Source organism: Equus quagga, chromosome 9 (assembly GCF_021613505.1).
Source record: "Equus quagga isolate Etosha38 chromosome 9, UCLA_HA_Equagga_1.0, whole genome shotgun sequence".
NCBI classification, from domain to species: Eukaryota; Metazoa; Chordata; class Mammalia; order Perissodactyla; family Equidae; genus Equus; species Equus quagga.
The window spans coordinates 38,844,548-38,863,258 of NC_060275.1; the positions used below are offsets into that span (position 1 = coordinate 38,844,548).

At 39.4% G+C, this 18,711-nt stretch overlaps 1 protein-coding gene across 1 annotated transcript in view; it reads right to left on the reverse strand.

Moving 5' to 3' along the window:
* DTNA (dystrobrevin alpha) overlaps positions 1-18,711 on the reverse strand; it is a 164,052-nt gene that overhangs the window by 106,517 nt on the left and 38,824 nt on the right. The window contains exons 2-3 of the mRNA XM_046671167.1: positions 11,462-11,529; positions 1,860-1,940 (exon numbers count right to left, since the gene is read on the reverse strand). Coding sequence (XP_046527123.1) covers positions 1,860-1,940; positions 11,462-11,529 — 149 coding nt within the window. The remainder of the gene's footprint in view (positions 1-1,859; positions 1,941-11,461; positions 11,530-18,711) is intronic.

The following is an 18,711-nucleotide window of genomic DNA, read 5'->3' on the forward strand; positions in this document are numbered from 1 at the left end:
CTATTTTCACCCAGGGATGGACTATCATTATTTTCCAATATGGTAACTGTTTTCCAAGAACGTCCGTGCGACGATGCGACGATTCTGGATGTAGGATAAGGAGGAGGGACAGAAAAGAACAGGAAGAGGAAGAAGAGATGCCCAAGAATGAGAAGGGGCCTTTATCGGAGAGGAGGAGGAATGGGATATGGCCTGTGGGTTGCTGGACCCAGTTAGGGCCAACAGAGCGTGTGCCTTCTGTAATGCTGGCCGCAGGGCTGCCAAACCACTGTGAGAATTCTATCCTTTCTCTCTCTTTCTTTCTTTTCCTTATTACTTATTTATTTATTTATTTTGGTCATCCTTATTATTTTGTAATATCTTTTTGAAATTCCCCATTTCTACTGAAAGTAGCCCAAAGAAGGCTCTGCTTGGAAAAGCTTTAAGAAGACAGGCTCCCATCCCTACTCTCTCTCCCTCCCCTCTATTTCGAGGGCCATTCACAACAAGGTAGGAAAGTGGGAGGATCCCATTACTTTTCCCTTGCTGAAGACATGGAGATTCTTCCTTTCATTTAAATATGGATGATGGGGTTGAAGTGGATAAAATAAAAGCTTTACTTCTGTGGGAGCTCTTTCCGTGTCCTGTAATTCCAGTCCTGGAGAGGGCTTTTATTGACCTATCAACACACAGGACTGCAGGTGCAACCACAAATTCCTTCCCACATTTGTAGTGCTTTTCTCACTGCTGGTTTTTTTTTTTTTTTGATTGGTTTGGCTTCCTGTGAGGAGTCAAACCACGTCTTTGATGTTTGACCAACCTATATTTTTTCTCCATTCTCCTCCTGTCCCAAACTTCAGCCCCATTTCTAGACACAGTGGCTGGAGAAGAAGCTTCAGAGGAGCAACTTGAGGGACCTGCGCACACCACCCATGCCCACAGGCCTGAGCAGCTGTGAGCCTAGAAGCCTGGGGCTGGGGTGGCCTCCCAGTGTCCCAGCAGACATCTGCTGGTGACTGTGGGAGGGCACAGATGTGGACGTGGCTGGTTTTTATGTTCACCAAGTTTCTAATCCTCATGCCAGTTATTCAAGAACTATGTGTCCGCATGCCGGAGAACATTATGATTTTCATTTTTTTAAAGTCATCCAATACTAATTAGAAAATGAGAACAGTTATTAATTTTTTATAGCAGGCAGTTTTCAAAAAGAATAAAGCCGCACTTTTTTTCCAAGGGAAAATGGATGTGGTAATATGATGGAAGCATTGACCCCACGGGGAATCTAAATCTGCTCACGGAGATTAATGATCTAGCTGGCTGCTTATGTTTTAAAATGTGGGGAAAAGCTGAAGCAAGTTTCTTTGTTTCTTTAAGTATTGCTGTCTCTTCTCTTGCTATTGTCCAATGTAGCACATATTACAAAGGGCTAATTTTGTAGTTTCAGAAAGAAACGTAAATGTTTTCCAGGAGCTTGTAAAAATGTTCCTGTACTTGTAAAGAAAATACCCATAGAAGGAGGATCTAATCTTTGATATTTTATAAAGCCCCTGGAAACTGTTTTGATGGTCCTGTATTTACAATACCAAGGCCAGAGAGAAGAAGAAAAAAATCCATACAAATTTAAACCATTCCGACGGCAAGATTATATGCACATCCAGAGGCTCATCCACTTCACTCCTTTAGCAATTTAGAGTAATTAAGCCTTCACAATTACTTAGGAATAGTCTCTCTACCATTTGTGTATCATGATACTCTTTTTGTTGTTATGTAAATATATTTTTATCAATATTTGCAAGAAAACCTAGTTTTAATAAACTAAGTAACAAATGTAAACTATAGGATGCATGAGGGTAATTAGTCCAAACAACTGGCATACTTACAATTGCATTTCTTCTGAACAAACCTAAGCTTGCATGCTGTTCTGTAGGTGGAGAGTCGGATCCGATCCAGATCTTGAGCCCCTGGAGGGGGAAGAAGGTACACATATGGTATGCCATGTGTGCGGAAAGGAATGCATGATGTTTATAAATAAAACTATAGACATAGCCAATACACTTAATTTTATTAGAATATAAATATAACTGAAAGACTTGAAAAAGTCTGTCTCCTATTCCTCAGGGTCTAGGGAAAGAGACACATGTCATCAACTCTTGGGATCTGGTTGTCAACTGTGTTCATGGGCCAACGAACACACACTCAGCCCCGTCGTGGTGTCTGCCACTTCTGAGAACAATCTGCTCAAGCTGTGACTTGCACAGCTAGACGATATCAGATAGTAATATCATCAAATAATCACTTTAAACGCACTGTGATCGGCCATTAGAACAAGGCTGTGACGTGAGCATAGGCCGAATGTTGAGCATCTTTTCCATGTGGCCTGAGGCCAATTGTTTTTAGAAGCCTCAATTTTCTCATCTGAAAGATGGAGATGATGACACTACACTACTTATTTCATAGGATTGTGTAAGGATAAAGGAGTGAATATAGCTAAAGCACTGAGAACACTGCCCGGCGCACAGTAAGTGCTATGTAAATATTCGTTATTATTACTAGTACCTGGCCTGCAATCCTTCCTGTCAATCTCAGCAGAGGGCACTCTTTTCTAAAAACAACCACTACTCTTTCTTTCACTGTGGCTTCCAGTTCTTCCCTAACACAGAGGAACATATTCCCCATAATCTTGAACTACATTCCTCCTTCCACTCTTCACTCAAGAATCCAACATGGCTCCCGATGCCCATAGCACCAGGTCTGGATGTTCTGCTGAGACTCCAAGCTCGTCTGCAGGCTCTTTCCGTCCTATCTACCGAACACTATTTCCCACTACTCTCTAGCCCAGAACCTTGGCCAGGCTCAGGTGGGTCTCCTCACAATGCCCTGTGGGTGGGCTGCTCGTTACATGGACGCCTGAGTTCCTGGTGATTCTCCCACCCTCCTTTAAATGGGCTAATCTCTAGTCTGTGTCCAGAACACCGCAGACCTTGAAGAATGTCTGTTCATCTTCACTTCTAAATATTGGCCATTCCTCAAGCCCATGTTTACGGTTTGTACCAGATATAAAGGCACATAGCTATATTATGACATGTTTTGGACTTTCTCTTCACCAGGAAAAGTGCTACATAATTACTTCATAAGATAATAGTTAGGGTAGAAAGTAAATGAACTGGCCCAGAAGTAATTATATTAGGAAGGCAATTAAGTGCTTTCCTGATGAAACTCAGAATGAATTAGCAAGTGTCCCCCACTGAGAGCATTTAGCATTCCCAGGACTCAAACTGATCTTTTTAAATTCATTTAAAAATACTATCAATATGCCTATTACTTTGTGGTTTTATAAGGCACATCACTAAACATCTATTCTTATGAAAGTTTATTACTTGACAAATGGGCTCATTGATACTGAGAGCTTGAAGAATCAAAGTGGTAAGGACTTACCCTCACGCAGCGCAGGAATTCCCCTAAACATGTGCTCAAGAGATGGACATTTAGGCAATGGCCATGAAGGATTGTTTCTAATGACAAGGATGATTACAACTTGGGTGAAAATAAATGGGCTTTAAAGTCAACAAACCTTAATCTGTCACTTTCTAGTTGTGTGAACTTTGACAAGTTTTTACTTGGTGTCCAATTTCCTCATGCATAAAATGGTGATAGTATCAACTTTAGTGGCTGGTACCGCTGTAGCTGTTACACCGTGAGTGCTTAACTCCAGGCAGGCCCCCTTAAAAGGCTTCCTGGACATTTCTGAGCAAGAATAAGTGATAGAAATTTCTTTTTTATATTTGAACTTTAATTTGCCTCCCTGTAACTTCAATCCTCTTGATCTAGTGTCCCTTCTGGAGCCATATCATCTTTTCTCCCTGCCACTTGATAATTTATTTCTCAAACATTGTGGAGCAGCTATCATGATCATTATTAGAATCTTGATTACCATCTGAAGATTATGTACAAAAGTCCTTGTCATCACTGAGTTTAAGTTTAGCTGGAGAGTAGCTTCTCCTTGACGTTTTAGGTTGAAGACATTCAACTCCACAGCCATTTAAAGTACAGTGGCTCCCACAGAGCATGGCACACAGTAGGGCTTCAAAACACCAAAGTTGCTATTATTATTCTTATTATCATAAGACACGGTTTTGAGATCCTTAACTATTCTAGTCATCCTGTTCTATGGCTGACTATAATCTTCTTGGAATGAGATATACAAAATTAACCCAAATGTCACAGCTATGGCCTCATCTGTATAGAATATACAGCAGGCAATTATTACCACCTTTGATGAGGACACTCACTAATGCAATTTTTTTTTTTATTGATGGTTCATTCTTCTGGTTCTGATTAAGCTTGCAGTTCATTAAAAAGGTGGTTAAAAAAAACATATGTACTTATATTAAGTCAGATCTTTTCTATTTTCTATTTAAATGCTTATTTTGGGGCTAAAGGTAGGATTTCATTTTTATCTAGTTAGTTGTTTCTAATTTTTAGCTCATGCTTCTAATTTTTCTGATTTTTTAAAAATTTTGATTTTGTCACCGGCATTTCAAAGAGCCTTTCCAGTTTCACATCCTCTGTAAATCCGAGAGGCTCACGTGGGAAATGAACTCTCTAGGATGCTGGATAACCAGAGACAGAGAGGCTATCAGAAATACCCAAATGCTAAATCTGTCTTTTCCCCTGGATGAAGATGTAGTTTCATTGAAGCTGAGTTGGAGAGTCTCAATATCTGAAACTAAGCCTTTGAAAGAAGACATTAGGGACATAATTCTTTGTGTAAGTTCTTCAAGAATAATGATTCAAGCCCCAGGTACAAAAGGACGGAGATGCAGCACACAATTAAATTTCTTAGTTCCAGCAAGACCTTATCCTCTGAGAACAGAAACCCTGGCTCCTCTGCACCTTTCTCTCGTAGAGGTCTTAGAGGCAATTTGCAAAGGTGCACCTCCCTGGGATGCAGTAAAGAGGGACGTAGAGATGATGCTTAGGGACAGGAGCACGCTGACTGCTCTCTCCTTCCTTACCACGATGTGGACTTAACTGACCCTCTGCTTTGTTCAAGAATCAGGAAAGGGGGCTGGAGGTCTGTCACTGTTTCCTATTTGTGCAAGTTCTTCCTGGCTGAGCATGTAAGCTCTGAATATTGAAAGGGATGTGGTGAACAATGAAATTTAGTTTTTCAGATAGAGCAGCACACTACCTTGCACAGACAATGAAAGTGGCAACCACAGGATCCATAATGGGTTCTGGGACCAAAAAAAGCTGGGTTGAGACAGCCTGTGCAGGCTCTTGCTCTGTTTATCCAGCTTGTTTAACAAAAATTTCTTTGTCTCTGCCCCAATAATCCCTGAACTTAATTCAGTTTTACCTGTGTGGTCTCTTCTTGAAAGTCTATAAATTCAAGGCCTACCTTGAGAGTACTCGCATGTCTTTTGTGTCCAAGTCCTTGCTTAAAACCAATGACCTGAACAGGGCCACAGAGTCCTCCAGGATAGTACGAGAGGCCAACTTACAAATTCATTGGCCCTTTATGTATTCCTCCAGACATGGTCACAACACCACCTGTAAATCTCCCGAATTGTTTGGTGATCCAGCCCACAGTTCTCCAACACATGCACAACCTAAGAGACTTGGTCTGTATCTTGCTGAAATTAAGGTTCATTTTTATCCCATGGTATTTTCCTGAGCTAGCAGTCTAGCAGGCTTATTAAAAAGGGAAATTAGCTGACAATTCCTTTATGAAAAAGATGGAATTTAAACAAATGAATAAGGAACCAAAGTCAGTAGAGCAATTCTTGTTCTTGGTATGTTGAAAGATCCAGGATTTTTATTTTATCACTATATTCTGTCCATGATCTGAAAAAAAAAATCCATTTTATCAAGAGTCCTACATCAGGTTCATACCCTAGACTCCGAAGAATCCATATTCTTACTTTTTAATAAAAAATGAATACAGCATTTTCCTATAATTTTTGTTTGCAGTTTCCATTATTTCTCAAAATCATGGACAGCGTTTTTTCGATTATTATTATGTCACTGAGATATAATTCCTTATAACTTGGAGATTCAACTCATTCAAATAATACCTTGGATTTACTTCATAATAATACAGTGGGGGTTGGGTGTAGATAATTAACGGTAGAGACGAATACTATTTTCTCCACTTCTGTATATATTTAAAACTTCTCATAACAAAAATTTAAAGCTAACATTTAAGGCAACTTGCTGCGCTTGCACCATCTCTTCAAACCTCTCATGCTCATGTTGTAGTTGGAAGAAAGTGATGGAGATGAAGCAAAGATGCAGTGAAGAAATTCTGATTGAGCACGCTGTCATTACCTGTAAATCCTGCTTTTCCTTTCTTTAGCCCTTCTTTTTCAAGACTTTTTCTCCTCCTTTTCTCCTTTTGTCCCACCTTCCCTTACTCTCTTCCTCCCTCCCTTCCTTCCCCTGCCTTCGTTCTTTCCTTCCATTCGTCCATCTATCCAACCAACCACCAATCTTATCTAATTTTTGGTGTTAGCTTCATTATACTCTCAGCTGTTTCACACAATTCCTGTATGCTTTGCCTTCTATATTTTGATAATTCATTTTATACAGTCATCCAGTTTCTTAAATATCTCATTCGTTTTTCAAATTCACTAAACAAATGTTAACAGAATAAAGATGAAGCCTATGGACTCTGTGTCTGAAGTCTTTTCCACGCTTAATGATTGACTGGATGCATGTGTGTGTGTGTGAGAGAGAGAGACAGAGGGACAGAGATTGAGTGGCAAGGATAATGCTCATATTTCTGCCATAAACAACTCAATAGGATGGAATATCCCTCATTGAGTTAAGGCACAAATAGGGAGGAACAGGTTTGTAAGTGCGTAAAGATGAAGAGTTCAGTTTTGGGCTTACAGAGTTTGAGTTGCTTGTGGGACGTCCAAGTGGAGATATTCAGTGACAGTTAGATATATGGATGTGAAACTTCTGACTATAGCTGTAATACATTCCAGGAATTATTAACAAAGATATAAAATGTAGCAATGTGTCTTGACAGGGCCAAGATTGAGAATATTTTTCCAAGAGGAGACTGTGTGCACAAGTAGGGCTATTCCACAATCTTGGTGACAAAATGAGGCACAAAATTGTGAACAAGAACTCGCCCCCGCACTTCTGAAGAGTGCCCACTTGTTTGGTAGTTGTTCAAGGACTGCACAGCTTTGGAAATACTGGAAGGCAGAAGCCTTGGCAGGGACATTGGCTTTTTTGTGATGGGCATTATTGGTGGAGATAATGATGAGCCCACCTCAAGGCGCTTCATCAGTAGAAGTCTTGACAGTGAGGAGACAAGGCTGGAAGGGACATTGAGTTTATATGCTGACTATTCTAGACAAGCGGGTTAATGAGAATATGGGAGGTGGTTTGGGGAGACTCCTTGAGCAATTGAAAGCCATAACAATAACAGTGAAGCCTTGAGAGAAAGCCAAATTGTCTATGGAAAGAATTGGTCAAGAACAAAACTTTGGTAAAATCTGATCTCAGGGGGTCTGGAGGGTACCAAGAGACAGAAAAATAGAAGTAGAGTGGTCAGAAAAAGGAGGAGACCAAAGGGGGATGGTGACATAAGAGAATTTCCAGGATAGTGATCCATGGTTTTAACATCTTAAAGAGGCTGAGGAGCATGAGAAATAAAGAAGTAAGTGAGAACAGTCACTGTATCCACTTTGGCCTTTGGTAGGTAGTAGAATCATTCATGTCACTTTTCTGAATTTTCAAAATCAGTTTTCCTAAAACTCATAGTGTACCTTGCAAAATCATGCTCTAGGCTCCATTCCAACTATGCACATGCTCATTGCAGCCAACATTCTGAAGAAGGACTGCCTGCCTTCAAACAATTCAGCAGTGTGTGTTGAGTACCTACGTTTGCCTCCCTTTGATCTCAGGTCCCTCCTCCACTTGGAGGAGCGTGGTATCACTCTGCTTTCTCCCCAGAACCTTCCTCATCTTGTTAGGCAGACTTACATGTTCTGAAAGAGTGTTTTCCAATCCCTTTCCTCCCATTAAAATCTACCTATCCTGTGCCCCAGAGGCTTATAAATCAACCTTGATTCAGTATCTCAGGTGAGTGGCTCTGAAGGTAAAGGGCTAGGGTCTGTCCCTAAGGAGGAGTTCACCACAGCCAGTGACATGGACATGTTCGCAATGTCATACAAGGCACAGTAAATGTGGTCTAGGAGCAGAAAAACAGGAGAAGGACAGTTTAATTCCAAGAACCAACAACTTATTCTGCTAAAAGCTAGTCTCATAAACTTATTTGAGCTGATAAACTGATTTGATTGTTGAAAAGGCCAAGGTGAGCATGACATCTACATTTAACTGGAGTCTTTTCAGCTTTAATCCAAGGTACTAAATAAATTGATAATCAGAGCATTAAATTGAGGAGAATTTTCAGTTAAGGGCATCTTGCCCAGAATTTCTTTAATCAAAGTAGGTGGCCACCTAATTTTTTTTTTTATAAGGCTAGTTTTTCTTTACTTATTTGTGAGCCCATGCTACTCTTAATTTCATTTCTTTGTTCTCTCTGCTTCTGCTGCTTGTGGTTATGAGCTCAGAGTAGATGTTTAACGTATTCAATCATCTGAATTTGCCAAAATTTCTTACCAATTGTTCTTCTTATCAATTGTTGTTCTCTGTTCTCTGTTCTTTGGCCTTTGTGAGGCCAAGATGACTTAATGTTCTCTTCAGCTTGACTAAACTTTAGACAGGCTTCCTCCTGATTCTAGGCCTCTGACCTCCCATTTCTTAGAGCATCTGCTTTAGAAAAGATTCCATTGTAAATTCTTTGTCTGCCCCTTTGAGATGTAAATCTTCTTCCAGCTTCTTGCCAAGTGTACAACCCAGGAATGTCTTAAGAACCTGGGAGTCATCTCTTCAAATGTAATCATTGAGGGAAATCTCCCAGTCTCTGTGGGAGGGTAGGAGCCTAACTTTCCAATTGTGACAATTAGCAAACGCAATTGACCAAATTCTCCATTAATATCCTCGAGTACTTTTGCCCTAGCTCACCCCAGTGCTTAAAACTCCTCTCTTCCTTCTTGCAAAAGTCTGGATTACATTGCAATAATCTTGAAAACTCTTCCCTGCCTTCCTAACTCCTTCACATGCAAATTTTCTTTGACTTTTGTAACTTTTGTAACAAACAAAAGATCTCTTTGGTATTTTCTTTTGCTGTTTAAAATATATATTATTTCTAGATAATACTTAGCTGATCAGATTTACAAGTTCCTCCTTCTTTTTTATCTCCGTGTTTAGACATCACAGACTCCTGGAAGAATTTACTTTGATGTCAGTCTTCTCTGATAAATAGTTTCCTTGTCTTTCTTTGGTGTTCTGCTGATAGAGCTGTAGTAACCTATATATTTTTCAACTATTTAATACATTCTTAATGAGATTACCTTTCTCTTTTGTATGACAGTCTACCTATCAACATCAGTCCCTCCCTTTGAAACCAGACGATTGTTTTATCCAGTTGAGTCCCATTGACTATGGACAAGTCCTACTTAGTGTTGACTTAAACATGATGCTCTCGAATGGATTGCTAAAGTCGGATGTGTTTACCTGGTTTTGGCCAACATCTGAGTCTATTATGTAGCACACCCAAGGAAGAAAGATACATATTTGTGTGTCTTGCTTAACTATTCTAATCATTAATCAGGAGAACTCATAAAATGACTTAGGAAAGCACATGACATCCTTGAGAGGTTTCCATGAAAAGATAAAGTTACAATTTGGGAAATGAATGCACAAGTTTCTTAAGTTTCTCTCACTTGAAAAATTGAGATCTGTTCTGTTTCTATGGCTATAAAACTTGTGTTGATCTTGCTTAATTCAGAAGACATTTGTGACATATGTATTTGTGCCAAGCACTGTATCAGCTGCAAAAGGAACTGGGATAACGTATTTAAACTCAAATAAATGTTTACAAAATCATTAAATAAGCACACTTTTATAATTCTTATAGTGCATTGGCTGATATAGTCTTTAATGTGAGAAATTCAAAGATTTACCCCAAGACTTTATTGCTTTTTTAGGTTTAATATTAATATTTTTTTCTGTTTCTGGCCCATGATGTATGTGGGTCTTGCCTTTTCAGTCTAAGAATCTACGGTATGGGAGGATACTGTACTGCTTTAGATTTCGTTTAGACGGGCAGGCAGTAACTAGGTTCCTTGGTGTTAGATTTGTATCAACAAAGGTCACAACTCCAGGTGACTGGCCATGCCAGAAGTGAAGACATAGTCACAAACATGGCCTAGGAAATTGGGAGGTCATGGCTGAAACTCTCATAGACACTTTAGACATGTTTCTAAAAGTGGCAAAAGCAGGGAGCACGATTGAGATTCCCCACATCAATTTTAATTTTCTTTCCTCTTTGTTAGTTCTAACACTGCCTTGGTGCCTTCAGATTATTGGGAAATGATAAAGGAAAATATGAATCTTATTATCTGGGACTTTCCTTTATCTGCTCTGACCCTCATTCTTGCCAATCAGCTCCAATCTTCAGTAGAAACCTAATTTTGTCGCCTGCTTTCTCAGGGAAAAAGGCTTACAACTCACTTCTGCTCATCCTCACTCCTTATGCAGGGAAGGAGAGACAAAAAGACAATAAGAGAATCGTACTTTTTTCTTTATAACATTTAATATGAGATGTGTTCCCCTCCACGTCAAGTTCTTCTTCCTTATGAATAAGAAAAACGGTCTACAAGGAAGACACTACCAACCAATTACTTACACAGCAACCATGCATTTACATAAATCAATAGCCATTATTTAACGGATTCTCCACTGGAGTCAGTAAATACAGTCTTGATTTGGCTTCCCTTGTATAGCAGGTCACCTCCATGCTCTTTTTAACTTTTGTTTTCTTTTTCACTTTTCAGAAACTGGCTTGTAGAACAGCTTCTCCCGTCCTGCATGAAGTTCAAATGATGCTTATAGTTTGGTCTGATAGTCATGCTGGACTCCTCTTTCCCACATGAACATATGATATCATTTTTCAGGTCAGACATTCAATGATTCCTTTCACAAAGCTTGTCTAGTGCCTATAATATGCCAGACACAGTGACAGTGTAGGGACATGAACACAGACTCTAAAGTTGAGTGCACTGTGTCAATACCAACACTACCTATAGTGTTTATCAAGCGTCCATGTGTGTATACATAGATACATGTGTATATGTGGACATACTTAGGTCCATGAAACTTTTTCCTTCATATAAAATATACAGTCTAGTAACAAATTATAAATGATTCACTGACTAATTTAACTCTTACCTAATAGGAGGAAAAAATGCCCAAATGTACATCTTATGTAAGAAATTTAGGATTTTAAGGAAAAGTACAAATGCCATAGGAATTAGGTAAGAATTCAGTGGTTACTTCCAGCCTTTCCATGAGTATTCAAGTGAAACTGTAAGGTATTCCTTGAAAGTTCCATACTTACTCATCTCCGCAAACAGCTGTCTTCTTTCTGCCATGGTATTGCCTCTTTTCCCACTATCTTCAATCATTCTATGAGACAAAATGGTTACAGTGTGTATTATCCTCATGTCAGTGAGACAAGGCCATTTCTCTGTAAACATACTTGCTGTGGTTATGCCACAAACATAGCGACAAACTATTTAAAAACGTGTATTTAAAAAGTGTAGCTTTTAAATTGCCGTCCATGTTTTTCCATAGACAACGCTGTTTTAGTTGTTGGAGGGGGAATAAAATTTTTATTTTCTAATATAAAAATAACTATAATAGCAGAGGACCTTGTGCTATAACTGAATACAACTGTCTACCATCTGTTACGTGATTCATTGCACATATAGTTTCCCCTTAAATTTTGGGAATAGCTATAAAGAATATGGAGCAGGTATTATGGATCCCATTCAACCAAATGATGAGATTGAGAGTCTCATGGACTTAGGAAAGTGAATGGCGCTGCTGTTTGCACTCCAAGACCAGGATGTCTTCCACCACATTCTGCCACAAGTTGTCCCTTGTGCACCCCAAACCTCAATTTAGAAGCAGGACATTTTGTCAATGTTCTTTTCTAAGTGGAGTGCAACAGTTCTTCTACACATAATAGTTTCATGCAAGGTGGGTAGGTTCACATCTTTCCACTTAACCATACTATTGTCTGCAGTGGAACTATTTAAAAAACACTATGAAAATGCCAACAATTAAAAAAGAGAATAAAAAATATTTTAAAAAAACTAAAATTTGACATGAGGAAAAAGAAAACAATGAGAAAGTTAATGGAAAGGTTGTTTAGCCCAATAGAGGTCTTTGGTCTAAATATTAAGGGTTTTATAGGTTGATGGAATTGATGTTTTATTATATCTAATTAAACTATTAAAAACTAAAGTTTCCTCTCTCATACACACATACGCATACACACATAGTGTATACCACTATGTTTTGATTCTCAGGCATGGTAACATAAGGCATAGCTGATCTTTTTGCCTTTCAATGGACCTTGCTCTTTCTCATATATAGGTCTTTGTCCATGCTATTTTTTTTGTTGGATTGTCCTCTCCTATGCCTACCCAACTTGCAATTACCCTTCAGGTCTCAGTTTAGGTGTATCTTCCTCTGAAATTCTCCCTAACTCTCTATCATTGGCTGGGTTTTGTACCTCTCCTTTGAGCCTTCATAGCCTGCTATGCTTTTCTCTTGATGCTGAGCATTGAGCATTCTTTATTGAGTGCAAATTCTATACTCCAGGAACCAAACTACACTCTGGGTATACAACAGTGATCAAGTTCCACTTCCCACCCTCAAGGTGCTTACACTCTTGTGGGGGGGATAATACAAGTGCATGAAAGCAATGAAAACACAATGAGGTAATTATAGCCATAGAAGCGGAAAGAAAGATATGTGAATGTGAGAGAGGTTGATTACCTGGGGGTTAATTTAATAGACCTGTTTGCAGAAGACTGCTCAAGAGGTAATAGGGCTATATACAAATGATTCATCCCAGGGCAAAAGAAAAAGTTGGTGGTGAAAACCAATGTGATGCCAGTCAAACTGGTCAAACAACCTCACCAGTGGCTTCCATGAGTCAAGCATTATATGTCTACTACCAGAAAGGGAAAGAAGGGTATGGAACAGCCTTGGTTTACAGAGTTGAGAGCAGCGTGTACCCATTCACAATGGGTATAATATAACCAGTGTCAGCCCTAAATAATAATTGGAAAGGAGCAGTGTTATTAACAAAACTTTCTCAGTTTGGTAACAATTCACTGTTGAACATGGTCAAATACTTTCTTTTTATAACATTTTAAATATTCAGGTATGATTGATACATACAGATCTGGAGAAAAACATGCTCTTCCTGATTCACGTAACCCCATCTCCTTTACTCCAGTGGAAGTAGGTAGATAATAATCTGACATTCACAAAATAGTCTGGATATAGCTTCCAATTTTTATTTCAAGAGCTTGGAAGTAGAGTTGAGGCAATAAAGAGATAGGGGATCGAACCAGTGATATGTTCCTGCCATCTGTCTACATGTTGGAGGGAGATGAAAAGAACCATTAAAAATAAATCACAAAGGGTGACAGGCTGGAAAGCTCTGATTGAAAATGTCAGGGAGGTAAAGACTGGCTTCTGAACTCGCAGTGCTTACTGCCTGTGCTACTCATTTGGTACTGTTTGTGACATCTCTTTTTCTAGTTAACTTTTTGTGTGTCTCTCTGTAGGGTTTTTGAGGGCAGTAACTTCAAAAATTTTAAATTCTTCACAGTGCCCAGCAGAATCCAATCAACAAATGCTGTGTCCAGTTACTATTTATTGAACAAATGAATGAAACAGAAAAAATACGAAAGAGAGAGGAAAAAAAAGATAAGAGCTAATGGGGCTGGCCCCACGGCCGAGTGGTTAAGTTCACATGCTCTGCTTCAGTGGCCCAGGATTCGGATCCGGGGTGCAGACGTGAAACCGCTCATCAAGCCATGCTGAGGCGGCATCCCACATGCCACAACTAGAAGGACCCACAACTAAAAATATACAACTATGTACCAGGGGGCTTTGGGGAGAAAAAGGAAAAATAAATATAAAATATTTTTTAAAAAAAGATAATTTTGCTTTCCATGAAATAGACTTTCAGTATATTTCCCAAAACTGACTCATTGAAGAGTGAAACTCAAATTGTACTAGTTTCAGAGATGATTTGAAATGAGAGAAACTAATTTATATCCATTATAATCTAGGACCATACACTTTAAAGCAAAATCTTGTCTTGTGGAAACAGAAGTTGAAATAGATGCAAACTACACTGATGTCACCTTTTGGTCTATTCCATCAGCATTTGGGGTTAATTAACTCATAAAAGAACCATCACTAGTTACACAATAGGTATTAATTTTCACTTCTAAGTAAAATGTGTATCTTATGAAGAAAAGAAGGAAAAACTCAGTGGTGTGCACTAATAGAAAGCATGGAATATAATTATAAATATAAAAGGAACAATTACACCCTGTTCATTTTACCCCCAGAGTTTCCTGGGAAGCAGCACTGTTAGATAAAATTGAGAATACTCATTTATTACCCATTGATCCGAGCCGTAACAGTAAAAAGGGGGGCATGCCAGTTTACAGCTCACACTGATTCAACAGAGGGACTCATGGACAAAGTAAGCTCATGAATCAAATAAGCAAGGAGCACTACCGTGGGCTCCTTCATTTCCAATTTAACTCTGATCAGTGGGACTGGAGATACATCATGCCTAATAACATTTTCACTGCTTTAGAGAGAAAGAAGAGCAAAACTTTCACTAGGGGAAGGAGGGAGCGCTTGTACAGGGTGTAACTTTGCTTCTGAAATTGTCAAGCAGCTCTGCTTTTCATAAATTTCAGTCTAACAACAGCTGCTCAAAGTCACATGGAGGAGATGAAGGGGAAAATAACCCATCTGTGATAATATTAATGTCACAAGGTATGTGGTTCACCAACTGGCCTAATATGGTCAGTTTCTGTTGCTCCTTCATGTAGATGAGAGGCTTACAACCTTAGAATTTGCATTACATGAAAGATTACATAAAAGTCAAAAGCATAAAAACTAACAGTGATAAATAGTTGATGAGCCCCGTAAAACATTTCTTTTTCTACAGTTCACTCCCACGAATTACACAGGGTGTGTGTTGTTTTCACATATAAGAATCCATCCATTCCTTTATTTAAGAAATATTTATAAGTAGCTATAATTTGTCAGACACTCTGCTAATTCCTTGAGATCCAAAGATGAATAAGACATGATCTTTGTCCTTAAGAAGCTCACAGTCTAGAAGAGGAAACAAATTATTCTAACAAATAATTATAATTTGGTGTGATATGTACAATGATGAAAACATGGTTGGCTAGATATTGCAGTTTATTTCTGGGAAGATCTGAAAAAGGCAATAAAGGGTGACTCTGGAATAGAGTTTTAAGGGATGAATAAGACTTTTCTAGACAGAAATGATCAGAGGAAGGGCAATTACAGTTAGAGGGAATCATGAAAAAAGCATGGAGCTTTAAAAAGGGTATATGGTGCATTTGGGAACTAGGAATAGTTCGGTATTCCTGAGTACAAGTGTGAGTGGAGATGCCGGAGAGATGAACAGGCATCAGATTTGGAAAGCCTTATTTGTCATGTCTAGAGACTACAGGGTTTCCTTACAGGAGACTGGGTGCCACCCAAGGTTTAAGTAGGGAATTGATGTCTACAGATTTAGGTTTTGGCAAGATTATTCCACCATGTTGCACAGAGGAAAGATTTGGGCAGGCAGGAAGGTAGGGAATGGGAGCACGTGATTAAGGAAAGAGTCCAGTTTACTGGATACTTCTGTGATTCAGGAGTGAGAATATTTTGTCTTATGCTAAAGGATCAATTTGAGAGAGATTTAGGACACATTCAATAGGACTTGGTGATTTGTAGGCCACACAGAGAATGACAGAGAGGACCTCCGCTTTTGCTCTCCCACAGCACTTCACACATATTGAGAAACATTCTGCTGCCTTCATGGCCATGATGAGTTCGCGGGAGGTAAGTTCACCAAGTCACCCTTCTTTCAGGGTCTTCACTAGAAGAAGCCTGAAAACTGGACAAAGAGGCTGTAACTCTTTGTTACTATACATGGGAGAGGCAAGAAACAACAGTGGAAAAGTTTGGGGACCAGCAAGAAATAAACAACAAATCCAAATGCAGGACACAAAGTGTTAGGAGAAATGCGAATTGTATCTTGACATAGTGAGAATAAGTCCACATCGAAATATCACATCCTCAAGCTAATTCTTTCATGACACATCTTTAGTCCAACATCATCCATAATAAATACACATTTCTGTTACACATGACTTACAAGAAGTTTTTAAGGTAGAAGCTTAAACTAATGGTGTCTTACATTTGTATAACTTTCTCGAAGATTATAAAATGCTTTTTTCCCTATAACCGTGTGAGGGAGTCTGGGAGATAATTCCCAAATTATAGCTGAAGTACTTGCGACTCACGCAGGTAAACTGGCTGCCCCAAAACAAAGTATTTCCTGGCAGGGCAGGAAATTGAATCCATTTTTTTTGCTTTTGATTTTTAAATTCGTAGGCTAGAACGGGTTCTAATTGCCCATAGACTTATTCCAGCTGTCACTGTTCAAGACAAATTAAGATTTTCCAAAACTGGTAAACTGAAAAGAAGTTGATAGAACTTGGTGATTAATAGGTCAAAAAGAGAATGGAGAGGAAGGTTCCACACAGCTCTCTCAGATTTCACGGGGAAACTCCTTTGTATGTTCCTTCTTTTTTTTTTTTTAAAGATTTTATTTTTTCCTTTTTCTCCCCAAAGCCCCTCAGTACATAGTTGTATATTCTTCGTTGTGGGTCCTTCTAGTTGTGGCATGTGGGACGCTGCCTCAGCGTGGTTTAATGAGCAGTGCCATGTCCGCGCCCAGGATTCGAACCAACGAAACACTGGGCCGCCTGCAGCGGAGCGTGCAAACTTAACCACTCGGCCACGGGGCCAGCCCCTGTATGTTCCTTCTTAATGGAATCCTCCTATTTTATTTTATTTTATTTTTTTGAGGAAGATTAGCCCTGAGCTAACTGCTGCCAATCCCTCTGTTTTTGTTGAGGAAGACTGACCCTGAGCTAATATCCATACCCATCCTCCTCTTCTTTATATGTAGGATGCCTACCACAGCATGGCCTGTCAAGTGGTGCCACGTCCACACCCGGGATCCGAATCGGCGAACCCCGGGCCGCCAAAGCAGAACGTGCACACTTAACCGCTGCGCCACCAGGCCAGCCCCTGGAATCCTCCTATTTTAAAACATTGTTATACTGGAAATAACATGGAGATTAAAATAATTCCCAGCGTCCAGATTTATGTAAACACAGACACAGATCAACACACCAGCTCACACATTGATTCACACTGTCACATTTTAAATCCACAAAAGCCGACAATGTTTTTAGAGACGTCTGGCTCTGCTTTGCTTCTGCTCCACTTTAGTAAACACTTAGGATGTGCAGACTTTGTGTTTGCTGTGGTGAGACTGTTCCCATGCTTTATGTTCCTCCATCTTGCTCCAGGTGGATGACATGAAGTTGCCGGGTTCAGCAATCACCTACTGCTCCAATCCCCACAGTTAATAACTGCAAGGAAGGCCATTTCAAGCTCCTTTCCTCCTTTAATTGATTTATTGGTGGCATATAAATGCCTGTTTCCATTTCTGTTAATGAAAGAGGCCTCTGATATGACTTTCTCAGATTTACATTGTGGTCCTAACCTTTGGCAATATAACAAGAAAGGATTCAGATCTCTTTCCTGAGGCAAAGTATAACTGCATTTGCTTTTACTTCCTAGTCCTTTACCTAGATAAGGCCCTGAAAGTAGGAAAATGCTGTTACTAAAATAAAGGGTCTTTATGGGTTTCTGACTTTTACTTTGAACGTCATCCTCTGCTCTTGGAACTTGTGCCTTGTTTTGGTGGGGAGCGGTGTGAGTTCACTAGTTTAGTAGAACGATCAGCTGAATATCTTAGCAGGGTTTTGGTTTTCCTTTGAAAGTATCCACCATAGTCTCTGCAGCTGTGGCTGCTCGTCACACTAGCCTGGAGACCTTACCAAAAATGCAAATACCACGACCTACTGAATCTGGGCTTTTTTGTGTGTGTATGTGTGCTTTTTTTTTTTCCTGAGGGAAATTCACACTGGGCTAACATCTGTTGCCAATCTTCCTCTTTTTTGCTTGAGGAAGATTAGCCCAGAGCTAATATCTGTGCCAGTCTTCTTCTGTTTTGTGTGTGGCTGATGAGTGGAGTGGTGTAGGTCCATGCCCAGGATCCAAATCCATGAACCTGGGCTGCTGAAGCAGAGTGCACCAAATTTAACCACTTTGCCACGGGGCTGGCCCGCATTTGTGCTTTTTAAAAGCACCATAGGTGCTCCTGATACACAGCCAGGTTTGAGCTAGAAATAAGATGCTAGTTGAGTTTGACCGTGAACATATTTGCACAACATTAGGTTGGAATTCTTATGCTGCTTTGTACTATGTTTCTCTAGCTTGTAAGACCCACTTTAAAATGTACTTTGAGCCAAGGGAGAAGCTAAATAATTCTTTGGGGAATGTAAATATACATAAACATATATATACATTGATATGTGTACCTAATGAGGCAAACTTTAAGAAATAGAAAATGCTATTAAAAAGTGAGAAAGCCATTTTTAT